At 33.9% G+C, this 12545-nt stretch overlaps 1 protein-coding gene across 1 annotated transcript; it reads right to left on the bottom strand.

Moving 5' to 3' along the window:
• Positions 1–1279: 1279 nt before the first annotated feature.
• On the bottom strand, positions 1280–12515 carry LOC144835808 (uncharacterized). The gene is made up of 17 exons (XM_078690902.1): positions 12063–12515; positions 11712–11881; positions 10863–10972; positions 10428–10523; positions 9843–9950; positions 9565–9623; positions 9114–9178; positions 8508–8604; positions 7752–8000; positions 7175–7338; positions 6503–6683; positions 6133–6254; positions 4586–5786; positions 4103–4325; positions 3542–3727; positions 2835–2990; positions 1280–2475 (listed from the first exon to the last, which is right to left on the bottom strand). Exons 1-17 carry the CDS (start codon positions 12148–12150, stop codon positions 2301–2303), a joined length of 3450 nt encoding a protein of 1149 aa, XP_078547028.1. The 5' UTR covers positions 12151–12515; the 3' UTR covers positions 1280–2300.
• Positions 12516–12545: the final 30 nt, after the last annotated feature.

Here is a 12545-nt window from a genome sequence, read left to right on the forward strand (position 1 = left end):
AAACTTTTGCATATAATAGTTGCTTAGTCTAGTTTCTAAACTGTGTTTCGAATTAATATTAGCAAACTCAAAAAGATAAGTATTTTGACACATATGGCGTTTCATACGTATAATACTTGAGCTCACAATCATGCATTTTCCAGACAAAAATCGAAACGTCGACTCGTGAACTAATGTAAGGACAATAAATACCGACTTGGGCCCGGGCAAGTCTAATAGTTGCTAAAATGTGTCTTTGAAATTTGTTTTGACCATTTTTTACAATCACAGGAGTATTATCCATGGAAGGTCAAATTTACCTATTCTTTTTGACATACCGTAATTAACTGCTTACTATACAGTATATATAAGATGATGATAACACAATATATGATAGCATAATAAGTGTATTTTAAATATTGTCGATATTATTGCGCAGAATCATATGTAAGCCAAATTTGGACCCTATTTTGGCCATTTTTCGAAAATTTACAAAATTTCGACCCTTTTATTTTTCGACATAACTGGTTACAATCTTCGCATAATAATTAAATTTTAAAATGTGGCTATTTTGGCCATTTTTCGAAAAAATCCCTGTACTATAGTACAGGAAATTTTCGAAAATTTACAAAATTTCGACCCTTTTATTTTTCGCCATAACTGGTTACTATGGCCCTATAAGATGATGATAACACAATTATGCGCATATATGGCAATATTTTCGCAAAGTAATTGAATTTTAAAAACTGGCTATTTTGGCCATTTTTCGAAAAAAATCCCTGTACTATAGTACAGGAAAATTTTAGAAAATGACCAAATTTCGACCCTTTTCTTTTTCGACGTAACTAATTACTATGGCTCTATAAGATGATGATAAGACAATATATGCGCACATATGGCAATATTTTCGCATAATTATTGAATTTCAAAAAGTGGCTATTTTGGCCATTTTTCGAAAAAAATCCCTGTACTATAGTACAGGAAAATTTTAGAAAATGACCAAATTTCGACCCTTTTATTTTTCGACATAACTAATTACTATGGCTCTATAAGATGATGATAACACAATATATGTGCATATATGGCAATATTATCGCATAATAATTGAATTTTGAAAAGTTTTCTCAAAATGGTAACAAAAAAATTGCCAGCAAAGTCTGAAATTATATCTATATTTATAGCATATAAATATATATATCATAAAATAATAAAAATAACACACATTTCAAATTGAAACATACAGAAAAAACTATAAGAAAAGTAAGTAAAGAAAAAAGAAGAACAATTAAAGTATGAAAATTATTGCACAGAATATCTGTAATTTATTATCTAAAAACCGAAACTCTTAAAGCAAAGTACAGTGTATAGTACTGGATATTGATGTTTTTAATATTAATTATTTTAGATAAAGATTTTAACTTTATTATCCCATAGGGAAACTATTTGAATTTGTTATTTATTTATACTGGTAACCTCTTCAATCCAAGACTGGTCTCCTAGAGGGCCCAGTTGTCAGTGGCTGTGTGTACTAGTACACCGGGGTAACCCCCTACTTATCTCAAAAGATGTACTAGGTTCTATAAAGTGCACATGAGCTAGATGTGTACACCAGTTTATAGTCCTTATCCGAGAAGACTATGATGGCCTTACCAACTGTACATACATAAGAAAAATAAAGAAATGTAAATTTTACATGGAATGATGAATAAATACATTATTACTGATGGACATACAAAAGAAAATAGTAAAAAGTAGTACAGTCAACTCTCCCAATACCAGACACCTTTGGGCTAGCCTAATATGTCTGGTTTTCTGGAAAGTCTGGTATTTGGAAAGTTCCTAGTTTTCAGAGAGTCCTATATTGGGAGGGTTGACGAAGTACTGTACAGTATATTTTATATGGTTGCCTGTTAAGTGAAATGCTTGTAAAATGGGATTATAAGTTGTTGCTGCAAAAAAAAATCGATTATCCTAGATTTGTAGGTCATCATAAGTGGGCAGTGTCTTAACACTCTTCTAGTCTTTTCCATGTCCTCTCTAATGCCTTCCGAATTACTAATCAGATTACTAACGCTCATCGCATTGCTTGTGTCCTTGGGAAGACACTACTTTTGCCTCTCTCCACCCAGGTGTACAATTGGGTACCTGGTAAGGTCAAAACATGACGGCGCTAAGGCTGCATTATGGAAGTATGTTTCCATTCATTTTTTATCCAAAAATAACTGGGTAAAAATGTCAAGCGATTTATGCTATATAAAAATGACATATTATTATTATCAATATTGTTCAAGGTGCTCTAGAATTCAAGGTATCTTATATCTTCATATCCAAGGCTTTGTTACTACAACATAACCAAAACCAAACAGCATAAGAGTTAACCACACAGCTAATGAATATTCATAAGAATCGCCAAGGAATGCTCTTGTGATTGGGTAAAATGCCTCCTCTGGACACTTGCCATACCGGCAAAGGCTCTCATCCACACCTTTGAAATATCTGCAAAGAAATTAAACATAAACACATTTTTATGGTACTGTATAATTAAAAGTAACTATTAATTAATAAATTTTGTCAATTTATATAAACTAAATAAACAGCTTAAATTTATTATAATGATTCACACAAAAATCAAACAATACTGCCTAAAACATTTTAAAAAATAATAATAAATGGGGCTTATATAGCGCATTATGGAAATCCTCAATGCGCTTAACAAGTAAGTAATATTTATTGCTTTCCAACGACAGTACAATTTATAAAACAGCATAATATTTGAATTAAAATAAATACATAGAATAATGCAAACAACAAAAGAAATAAAAAGCAGAAAACTAAGAGGAAGAAAGGGTACTTACAGAATAACAGGCTCTGGACTAACTGCTGGTACTTTAGTGTATGTGACCCAATTACTAAGAACAAATGACTGCACACGCTCAGAACCTGATGAGTTCTGTTGACAACTGGCACTATTAGCACCAGCACACTTCAACTCAATGCTCTGAGTTCGATAACTGAAAATAAAGATGATTACCTCCAATATAACTATTTACACAAAATAGTTAAACATCTAAAGCTCTGTCTACACTATCAAACTTCATGTAAGAAATGTGATGTGCCCATATGGACATGATATCATATCACTACCATAAATTAAGCATATCACTACCATATTTGGGCACATCACACTTTTTTTGTCAAATTAGTTTGATAGTGTAGACAGAGTTTTATAGTCTATTTCTAACAAAACAATCAATTTCAACTAAAGCCGAGGTATAGTCCTTTCCCGGGACCATTCTATAGTCACCACCAGATTCTTTCTTCATCAGTGCTTCTATGAATGGATAACTAGTTGGGAACAGGAACGCTAGTAGACCAAACCCAGTATTGTTTTGACTTCATGATCATTTGGGAAATGACTTCATGTTCATTTGGGAAATGACTTCATGATCATTTGGGAAATGACTTCATGTTCATTTGGGAAATTACCTCATGAGTGATCAAACCCATGAGTGATCAAACCTATGACCTAAATAAACTTCAAAATTTGTCAAAATAGAAAAACCTTATTTTAGCAGCAACCACTTCCTGTTGTATGACCCCATTCACCATCCCAGCATCGGCGTAGAGTATCTGTAGATGAACACCCACTGGCATATGGAAGCAAGTGCCAATTAAGGACTCTAGGACTTCATTCACTCTCTCTTGGTATGGCTCTGCAGTTGATGGCACCTCATACTCAATTGGCTCTCTGTGAAATAAAAACAAACATTTGATTCTACTTGTAATCACAGATTTGTATCGCATATCCCAAACGTTTTTCAGTAATCTCAAAGTTCGTCCATTAATTTCATACTAAGTATTCTTCTCCTCACTTTCACAATCTTAGTCTGGAGCGTTACCAAATTAAATAAATAAACATGGGTAAAGGGTCTTCTACACAGCGCCGGCAAATCAAATCGAACGTCAATGTTTCGATTCCACAGCGCTCCAAGTGGCCACGTAATACGAAACATTGATGTGCGATTGTGAAAGACTGTGAAGGCGAGGGGAAGAATACATAGTATTTATGAAATGGAAGAACTGGAACCGTGATGGAACAGGTGTGAAAGACCCTTAAACTTACCTAAATATTGTAACCCAATCATTGTCATTGAAGGAACTGGCATTGCCAATTTTCGCTATCCTATCACCCTGCACGATAGCCTTCAGCTGACTCTCAAGATCCTGCTGTAAGAGGGTACAATTATCCAACTGTGAAAGGCCTACACGGTATATACATCCTGATGACAAATCCTCTCCAAACGTTATATCTTCATAAGTAGAGTCTTCACACAACCCAGATGGGCCTGAAACAAAATATGTTCTAAGTATTTATATTTTATCTTACAGTATCATTCTTGGATACACTTCAGAATATCTAAAGCTCTGTATGCAATCAAAGTTTATGTGACAAAAAAATGTGATGTGCCCATATATGGACATATTACTACTCTATTTAGGCATATCACTACCATATTCGGGTACATCACACTTTTTTTTGTCAAACTAGCTTGATAGTGTAGACAGAGCTTAACAATGCGACAATTATTTTTTCCAGATATCTCACCTGACGCTATGTATTTAAGACGTGTGCTTGACGAAGTATCTACTAACACAAATTCCAAATCACCCCCGGCAGAGTCGCATTCACCAGCCACGCTATCATTACACGTTGGGTTTGGAGTAGATATGTTCACCTCATTATACACGCTAACCCCACTTAGTAAAAGTTCACCCACTTGATAGCCAGGGTTGCCAGACCTTCTGAATTCCTCATCTGTAATTTCTACCCCTCCCGTCTCCTCACTGAATGTCAACGGTGGTTCGTGTGTAAACTTTACCGAATATTGCGGGTATAACTGAGTACCGCTTGGTTCAACAGGAACTGATCCAATATACACGTTGCTTTTTAAAAGTAAAATTTCACCACCGGACCAAACAATCTCGTACTGGACGTCCACAACAGAGTTGTCACACGTTTGCGCGGTACTGTTATAGTTCGGTTCAGGTGGTTTTGAGAAATCATCGTCCCATACACAACGCGAGTACGTGGGTTGCTTTTTTCCATAAACAAACGGTAAAGATAACGTGTATAAACCATATGAAGACTTTTTCTCAGTGCTGGCAACATAATCAGTGAGATCATCTAGACAATAATACTCAACCATACTAACAGACTCAGTACCAGTGACGTAACCATACGCACCGATGACTTGCGGAGCGTCTGGGCACGGTGGATAAGCCACGCTTGATGACTGCACAAACAATCTTGCATTTAACGCAGACGATACTTGGCATGTTTGGCTCGTTATATTCATTCTACAAGTTGAATTAGAATCTATTTGATATTTAACACTTGACGACCATAGACAGCTACTGCCTGAGCCTTGTTGAGGTAAAGCTAATAGACCAATATTGCTGTCGTCGTAAAGCAATTGCACCGGTGCGCCATACGTATAACCGCCGCTTCCGGAAAATTCTGATGACGGATTTAAATCTCTATTTTCATCCTCTTCAAATGTTGTATAATCCGTCGGTACATTTGATTGTAAACTTTGGAATTCTTGATTGTCTCTTGCTCCAGGGACATCCGACGGGAAGTAGTAACCAAGGAAAATTTTATTTATGGTTTCTACACACATAAATGGGAACCAATCCGGCCGGAAAATGTCTGTGTTATTACAACTGTACTCCCAATCGTCAGTGAAGTCTCCTCCGGGAATGTCGGGAAGGCATGTGAACTGGTCTATGTCATCATCAGAGCAATCCTATAGGAAAAGCAGTTGGTTAATTAAGTTGATAAATGATTAATGATTTAGATCTAAGTCGGCCCTAAACCGTCTCAAGTCAAGTCGGCCCCAAGTCAACTCTTATGTTGATTAGTTTTTGGCCGAGTTGACGTGAGGCCGAGTTGACTTGAAACCGAGTGACGTAGGGATAACTTGATGTGGGGGTCGACTTGACTTTGGCCGTAATGGTTTAGGGCCGACTTGACTGGCAACCCTGATTAATTAATTCATTGATTGGACTCCTTGTGTTAATTATAGTTAGGTTATGTTTTATGCAAGTTTTTTTTCATAGAATTAAAAATATAAGTATTATTGAACAACTTACCTTATCACAACAACACGTTACATCGCAATGACCTAAGGTCAAGTCACAATTGCACGGTCCAAGTTCAACATATGCTGGGTTAGGGAACACTGTTTCATCTGTAAGATTGCTATTATCTGAAACTAAAGTTCAAATGTTACAACTAGTGAAACATTTCTCATAAACTTAAAGGTCTGTCTACACTATCAAACTTTATGTGATAAAAAAATGTGATGTGCCCATATATGGACATAATGTCATATCAATACCATATTTAGACTTATCACTACCATGTATGGTATAACAGATTTTTTTTTGTCAAACTAATTGACAGAGCTTTAAACTAAATACTGTAAAACAATTTTACAATTAAAATTAATTTTAGTATTACATGAAGGGATGTTAATGTCCTGAGCAATGTCAACCACCATAAGTAATGCAGCTGATAGGTTGGTGTATTGAGGGTTAAGGTTGATGTCATCTGATGCACAACACGTTATCACCAAAAGCCCTCTATAAGCATCAGTCAGATTGTCATGAACTGCTACCACTTCTTTGAACACATCCCCACTCTACGAGATTTAAAACAATTTGAATAAAAGGATAATTTTCTAATTACTGCAAGGAGGCTAAGTAATTGGTCAGATGTTTTGCTGTACTCAAATCTAATCGTATGCATCAGAGCAAGCTCAGTGGTCTACAGGTATGAATGCCAAGCCTTAGATCTGGAGGTTGTAGGTCCAAGTGTTCTCAAATGTATCAAGTATAAAGTACAATTTACATCGAGTTCAATAAAATCAAATACACTAAAATCTTAATCTCAAAACAATTATTATTGTACTATGATATCTGATGATTCGTAATCTTAATAGTCTAAAGCTCTGTCTACACTATCAAATTTTACTTGAATAAAAAAATGTAATGATGTCATATCACTATCATATTTGGGTGTATCACTACTATATTTGGGCACATCACACTTTTTTTGTCAAACTAGTTTGATAGTGTAGACATAGCTTTACACACTAGACATTCTGCGATTGATAGTGTAATAATTACTTACGTCAAAAACAATAACGGATTCTTCTAAATACCATTCAGTATCGTCCTCTATTGGTGCCATTGTCATCGTCGTCGTAGAAGGTGATTGGGTAGTGGGAGTCTGTGTGGTGACATCAGGTGTGGTGACATTAGGTGTGGTACAGGTTGCATTTACACATGAAGGATCTGTAATAGAATATTAAACATACATATTATCATTATTATTCATTCATCCCTCCCTGTCTTAAACACTTTGTCAATCGACTTCTAGCAATTAATATTATTCAAAATTAACTAAAAACAGCCATTTCACCAAAATTATACACTATTGGTCTGGCACCCTTTTCTAAATAGATTAAAAATAATTTTTGTAGGCGTTTATTTTTAGAATTAATAATAATAATAATAGTTCATTCTTATAAAGCGTATATAAGCAAGCTCTCAATGCACTGCACATTATTACCTCAGTAATTTTTTGGATCAAACACGTATGGAAACATACTGTACTCCAATAATAATGCAGCTATGATTACATTTAATAATTTGTATCAAATCAATCAATCATGAATTAAAATGTTTACTAATTAATTTAAACAAACCTGTGACTGGAACAATAGTAGTAGGTGGTCTAGGTGTAATTGGAGGTCTCTCACATACTGGGTTGTCAGCTATAAGCTTAGCCTCAAGAGAGTCATTCACTGCTGTGATGTAACAACTAAAAGCCACCTGACCCTCTTCGAAGGTTGAGCCTAGGATTAGGAATGACTTGAAGTAAGTGCTGGCAACGTTGGATATAAACGGAACAAACTGGACGGACGTTTCGGCAAATCCGAACATGGCAGATGAACCTATAAAAGAACCAGTAACGACACAGTGGTTAGTGGTACAATGAACATTCATTCATTCATTCATCAGTGAAAAATTACTTCCATTGTCATTTGCTTATAAAATATACATAGAAATTATGTTTGCTTGATAAATGAAAAACTAACAAAAATAAAGTACGGTATACTGACAAGCATTCAGTGCCCGAATGGCAGTTGGATAAAAGATGTTATGAAACTTTTTTGTACGAGAGATGATGGACCGGCAACGTCTGCCGCTACGTAACTCAAATACATTATGCCCATTTAGCATTCTTGGCTGTAGGTTTTCTAAGATACAACCATGGATGTGTACCTTGATGATACAACCATGGATGTGTACCTTGATGATACAACCAAGATGACAGAGGCCTGTATCACATTTTGCCTTCTCTCAAACCAGTCCAATTCCTTAACATCACTTGCTCTGTTTAACTTATTTTCTTTTTCCTTTTAAAATTATTGGTCAACACAATAATGTGAGATAGTTACCGGATTCGTTTCTCAAGTACTGAAGACCAGTGACCGACTGACCGCTACATCTTACTAGCACAGGTTGTAGATTCTTGGCTAATACTGTATATCTCATCTATATGATACAGAAGAGGACAATTAAAAACATTATTTTTATTTTATTATAAGTTATTTACAATAATATTTTAAGTCATATTGTGAAAACTTTCAAAGGGTAAAGTAACATATATAAATATTAAATAAATAGTTATGGAATATTATTGATAATTTTAATTTTAATAGAAAGAAAATAACTTTACAATAACATTTAATGACAAAAAACAAGAAGATCAACGTTTCGGAACCATCATGAAACCATTTTCAAGATCAAGTTATCGAATCGAATTATACAAAAACAACAAACACCAATGGGTGACAGGAAATACTAATTAATTGGTTAATTAACATCAAAGAAGGCCTACAATACTAAGAACTTAAGTTATTAAGCTCCTCCTTAAGTGTTGGTTTCAGTTCTTTGATCCAAAGCATTCCTTAATTAAACAATAAAATTTGGATTTGCACTTAGACAATATCCTGAAATGATTAAAAGTTAGGACTTATATTATGTTGAAAGAAAATACTTGCATTTATTTCAGTTGTCCCAACTGATACTAATTGATCTTGGAACTCAAGAGACAAAAAATCATCTCCTACAAAAACAAAACAGAAAATGAAAAACAACATTAGTATTGGAAATAAATTCAAGTTTCCATCAATATATTATTAAAATACTATTTATGAATATCAACAACAAATTATTAATGCATAATTCATGATACACCAAGCCTCATCTTGGTAGGATAGGATAGACAGATGCTTTTTTCACTCAAGCTCCTGTGAATACTGTTCCGGCGAGCTCTCATATTGGAGCTTCAAAGTGCTGGAGAACGAAGCAGTATTGTTCTTTTTTTGGTTACCTTAGGATATTTTATGGATCATTTTTGTGTGTAAAGAACTTAGAAACATTGTATTAGGTGCTATATAAGACTATCATTATAATTATTATTATATTATTATATAAAACATGCAATTATACCTTGATAAAGGGAATCCACCTCACAAGATATATTAACTTCACTTGCAATTACTTCCTCCCTGAAAAAAAAAATTGTCTTTCTAAAGCATAAAGTAATAAACCAAAATAATTGTAATCATTAAATAAATGATGTAAACACAAATATGGTAGTGATATGCCCAAATATGGTGGTGATATGTGCAAATATGGTAGTGATATGACATCATCATGTCCATATATGGGCACATCATATTTTTTGTCACATAAGTTTGATAGTGTATATAAGGCTTAATACATACGATAATTGTAAAGTAATTTCTTGTGTATATGTGTCATCTAGTAGATATGGAACAATAATCATGTCTTGACACAAACCAACAACTGGACTCTTTATCACAGCAATAAACCTACAAATAAAAGCAAAATATCAATTATTTAAAAAACAGTTTTATATCCTTAAACTCTGTCTACACTAGTTTGACATCATGTCCATATATGGGCAAATCACATTTTTTTTCTCAAACTTTGATAGTGTAGACAGAGCTTTACAAGATTTGAATATGGATTGAAAGCATTTTCTATTAAAGTACTGTAAAAACTGTACTGTATAAAATGTCAAAAATTTGAAGGCTGAAAGCACATGATTCCATCAACCAGGTATAGGGCCAATTTTCACAGACCAGTGGTAAGGGCGGGGGGAGGGGGGGGGGAAGGGTCGCTGGTAGCTTGTCCCACTGTATCTATCATCCGCGTTGTGTGTAAATGGTCAAGGAATAATATATATTCTTTTCTTTTATTACCGTTCCTGCTCGTCTGTGTAAATTGGCCTATACTCAGCAATTTCTGATTCCTCTATGTAAACATACACACAGTTATTTTCTTACCCAGTAATTCCTTTGGTACTATTTTGATAAAGGCTGTCCGGTGCATTGCTGTAACCATAACATTGGATCTCTATTGCTCGTCCTTGTTTGCCAATACTGTAAAAATAATGATATCAGATGATGGCTTTACATTTAACAAAAAAAATTAATTGATTTTTCATTTTCAAATGTCATATGCTAAACAGAATAAAATAAAGTAATACAACTCTGTCTACACTATCAAACTTTATGCCACAAAAAAATGTGATGTGCCCATATATGGACATGATGATGTCATATCACTACCATACTTGAGCATATCACTACCATATTTGAGCAAATCACTACCATATTTGGACACATCACACTTTTTTGTCAAACTAGTTTGATAGTGTAGACAGAGCTTTAGAATTATTTGTTCTTATTATAGCTTAACATCTACTAAGACAAGCTTACTCAAAATCGATGATATGAGATGGCTTAGCACTTGTTAAAATCGCTGTCCTGAAAGTCACAGTTGTGTCTCCCTCAGTGTATGGTGTTATGACATCACAAAATACTATCACCTGTAAACAAAATACATAATTAATAAACAAAATAAAGTAAACAAGCATGTACATACGTATTAAAGAAACAAAATGGACTATATAAGTATAAACTAGTTTAAGTAAAATGTTTTAAATAGATAATCAGGTACATTAAATATACAAAATAACTTTATTGTTAAAGATGTATTGTCCCTTTGACTAATTCCAAAAAAATTAAAAATAACAGATTTCGAAAAAAGGTGGGTCATTTTGAAGTATCATAATAGTTATTAACTATCACCAAAAATTTGTCGAAAAAAAAATCATTTAACTGAAATACAGACGTTTTTTTGTTAAAAAAATAACTCTGACTTCCAGTCAAAGTTTTCGATCAAAACATACCCCATAATGAAACGCGCTTGTTTGGCTACTCTGTATGCATAATCATAAAACTTCCTCACGATCTGTGTGAAAATACCTTCTCAACCGTGACGAGTTGTAAACAATCCTAATTAGCATATGCATAATGCGTACTCATGGTTTGAAATCTTTGTTTACTTTCGCTCGCGACGATTTTCCAGACGAAATGTAATCAAATTAATTTACCTGTTAATTACGTAAACTTGTTGCTTTTAGCTCAAATTTTCGACTTAAAGTGAATAACTTTAATACTGCTTTGATATGGCCAATTTAAATGTAGAATATTTTGACCTTCATTTTTTTGTGTTTCAAGGGACAATACATCTTTAAATTAATTTAAAGAGCAAAAGATACTTACGTCTTGTGTTTGAATATTATTGTTTGGAACTAAAAAGTTGGAAGAGAGATTGTAAACACCCAACGTGATTGGAATTTCACCGCTGTTTTCATTTATTGATACCGTAAACAAATTTATTTCTGTATTGTTGTTTACGGCATCATCTCCTACATTTACAACACCGACGAGATCTGGCAAATAAAAATGTAGAAAATAATATTATATAATTATCCATTGTAACAAATATAAACATTCCAACATGACAAACAAAATCGATTACTGGATTTCGGATACTGTACTAACAGGAAAAAATAAATAAAACCAAAAACTAATTTATCACAAAAATATTTACTTTGATTAAGAAAAACTAACCTTCTGATTGTGCATTCACAGTGCATATTAATAGAATCAGGCTCACAAGGAAAAAACCTTGTTTTAAAACTGAGAAGCCTTCAATCATTGTCCTCCTTTCTTTATTTGATTGTAGCTGAAGAAATATAGAGTACTGGTTTTACCATTTTAGTTATCTCTAGGCCTAGGCCGTATACATCTTATCATTGTCACAAATAACCTACAACTTCAGGCGGACGTACACGCTTCGCCTCGAAAACAAATCGTACAGTTCTCGTTCACTGATAGGCCTAGCAATTGACAAGAAAATCAACACCTAAAGCAAAAAAATAGCCTAGAATGAACCTATTTATAGTGCATTATAATGTTTTGAGTCTATTTGAAGGTTGGTGAAATCCCTGAAATGGCTCTTTAAACGACTTAATTTCACTTTCAAAAAAATATACCAAATTAATGAAATTCTAAACGCGAAAATTGTTTTAGCAACCACACACCACGGCAATA

This window comes from Antedon bifida, chromosome 2 (genome assembly GCF_963402885.1).
Source record: "Antedon bifida chromosome 2, ecAntBifi1.1, whole genome shotgun sequence".
NCBI classification, from domain to species: domain Eukaryota; kingdom Metazoa; phylum Echinodermata; class Crinoidea; order Comatulida; family Antedonidae; genus Antedon; species Antedon bifida.

Excerpts from the sequence above, each read along its gene's own strand:
- LOC144835808 (XM_078690902.1), bottom strand. The coding sequence starts at position 12,150 with ATGATTGAAGGCTTCTCAGTTTTAAAACAAGGTTTTTTCCTTGTGAGC. Across the intron at positions 9,179-9,564 it reads GGTGGATTCCCTTTATCAAG|GAGATGATTTTTTGTCTCTT; the intron begins GTATAATTGCAT and ends TTGTTTTTGTAG. Across the intron at positions 4,326-4,585 it reads TCTTAAATACATAGCGTCAG|GCCCATCTGGGTTGTGTGAA; the intron begins GTGAGATATCTG and ends ATTTTGTTTCAG.